Here is a 2,364-nt window from a genome sequence, read left to right on the forward strand (position 1 = left end):
CCTCATCTGAGCCGAATAACTTCATCTGACCCCCTAGTCATCAAGCTTCCTTACATATTATTTAGCAAAGTTTCATCTTGCAGTTTTGTGCCTTAAGAGCAAGCAGGGGTTTTCTTTTTTGGATGCTGCCCAGAGGCATTTTGAAGTGTCACAGAAGCTCCCATTTTCCATGATAACACCTGTTGCAGCTGTATTTCGACAGAATCTCGTAGCTTAATCATGAGTTCCTTGAAGACGTTCCACCTCTCATCTAAGAGACTTCATCAGTTCTGACCGACTAGCTGGGAGTTCCAGATACTTAAATCCTTAAGGATCCATGAACACCTGAGTTTCGGTTTCAATTGGGGGGTTTGTTTCTCCTCCCCCCGACAAACCCCCCAATTGAAACCGAAACTTCAAGAAACTCAATTGGTCCTGTTGTTACGATTAATCTACGAGAATAACCATGACCTGGAGGACTGAGAATCTTCACAGACCTCAAGGATATCGGTATCTGGAACTCCCAACTAGTCAGTCAGAACTGATGAAGTCTCTTGGATGAGAGGTGGAACGTCCTCAAGGAACTCAAGCAAGTCCAGTTGCTAGGATAAAACTGTGAGAATAACCATGACCTGGATGGCTGAGAATCTTCACAGACATATTTTGACAGATATTTAGTTCATCGCCAATCTCTCTTTATCCTTTTCCGTCTTTGTGAAGATCAGATTTGTCATTTCTTTCCATAATTGTTTTCTATGTTGAGCCATGATGCAGACAGAACATAGAAGCTCATTTTATAACCATGTTTGGCAGTTAGCCTGATCGAAAATCACAGGTGTGCTTAGTTTTGTTTCAAGGATTGTGTGTCAGTGATCACAGGTGTATTCACTTCCATGGTTTCTGCTCTGGGCTCTGCACTTATGTGGTCTTTTCAAATAATTCATTTTTTGTTGTTCGTAAGAGGCAATACTCTCCCTGTCAACTTAGAATGAATGCAGTTATTTGAGATGTGGTGCAGTTTTGAGTCATTTGAGCCATATTAGACTAGGGATGTACTCACTTCTCTTGTGTACTGCANAAGAGAAATCTGAACACATTTACCTTTACACCCTCGCATCGATATGACAGATATAATTATCACGATGATGACGAACGTGACAATCCCAGCAGCCAGGTACACATAGATCAGTAAGCCTTCTGATGAGTCATCATTAGAATTTGAGCTGTTAGCTAGAAGAAGACAAGATTTGACTCAGTATGAATATAAAACACAAGAACAGAACAAATGTACAGAGTTAAGATAAAAGGTGAGGCAAGAAAGAAATAGGTGGAATAGCAGCATGACTACAAACATACATAAACTGATCGTACTTGTGCCATGCGTTGGTGTAACACTGGTAGTCTCATTATTACCTGTAAAACAACAATGATTCAGAATGTAGCGCTGCCTTAGTTTATTTATCACTCAATAGCCGTTAGAAATATCAGCTCTATAATGTGAACACAGGTTAAATAGGTCAGTATTGAACTACTTAAAAAATCACACTCACCATCGACGACAACATTGATGCCGTGACTCACATCACGTCCATCCCTACACTGATAAACACCTGAGTCGCTTCTGAGAATGTTCTGGAAGATCAAAAACGACATCCCTTCCTGCTTCGTTGACAGTTCCCACATTGTTTTAATGTGACCTCTACTGCTGACATTAACAGGGACCCGAACACCATTCACAAATTTAAACCAGGAGACTGTTGGTGCTGAACTGCTGCAGAAAAAAACTGTGCAGGTAATCCTGAGTTCTTGTCCAACTAAGGCCTTGAAAACTGTGTTGCGGCGAACATTAATTCCTGCGACGCATTCCTCAGCTTCAGAGTCTTTACCTGCACAAGACAAATGACACAAAACACATGAAGATGGCAAATGAGAAGTTACTTAATTCTTGTTTGGTATCAAAAACAATTGAATTTTCTTCCAGTTAATGACAGTAGCATTTTCAGTAAAAATGGTGGACGTAAGTTTAACAACTTAAAGGATGCCAAACTTGTACAAGAGCGCACACTGTAAGCTTTCTAACGTCTTAGCAAGACTGCAAAAGCAGAATACAGCATTCAACAGAAGTTAGTGAATAAGTCACAATGTTGTCTTTTTTCTTCTGTAGAAACTCTTGTGTAATTTTGTGCTTTGGTTTATCTTCTGCAGACTGGGAGTCATCTTGTCAGCCAATATTTTGGTTTATCCTCAGACACTCATCTATAAATGTCATCCCCCAGCACCTTTTTCACTCATGCAGCCCCACATCATAATACCTCCACCTCCGTGCTTCACTGTCAGGACCATGCATTCCCTATGGTGGTCCTGAACAGGTTCATAGCAAACATG

The 2,364-nt window shown here is 40.7% G+C and overlaps 1 protein-coding gene and 1 long non-coding RNA gene across 3 annotated transcripts in view; one reads left to right on the forward strand and one right to left on the reverse strand.

The window, feature by feature from the left end:
* Nucleotides 1-1,291, forward strand: part of LOC103361281 (uncharacterized) — a 3,305-nt gene extending 2,014 nt beyond the window's left edge. The window contains exon 2 of the long non-coding RNA XR_520399.1: nucleotides 1,154-1,291. This is a non-coding gene — a long non-coding RNA (uncharacterized LOC103361281). The remainder of the gene's footprint in view (nucleotides 1-1,153) is intronic.
* Nucleotides 1-2,364, reverse strand: part of LOC103361282 (B- and T-lymphocyte attenuator-like) — a 10,730-nt gene that overhangs the window by 3,935 nt on the left and 4,431 nt on the right. The window contains exons 2-4 of one of the 2 annotated variants that reach the window (XM_008287321.1): nucleotides 1,530-1,865; nucleotides 1,351-1,392; nucleotides 1,081-1,209 (exon numbers count right to left, since the gene is read on the reverse strand). In XM_008287321.1, the coding sequence (XP_008285543.1) occupies nucleotides 1,081-1,209; nucleotides 1,351-1,392; nucleotides 1,530-1,865 (507 nt within the window). Of the gene's footprint in view, nucleotides 1-1,080; nucleotides 1,210-1,335; nucleotides 1,393-1,529; nucleotides 1,866-2,364 lie in introns of both variants that reach the window. The other variant, XM_008287320.1, reaches the window with a different exon arrangement.

The sequence above is a fragment of the Stegastes partitus genome, unplaced genomic scaffold, assembly GCF_000690725.1.
Source record: "Stegastes partitus isolate 25-593 unplaced genomic scaffold, Stegastes_partitus-1.0.2 Scaffold495, whole genome shotgun sequence".
NCBI lineage: Eukaryota > Metazoa > Chordata > Actinopteri > Pomacentridae > Stegastes > Stegastes partitus.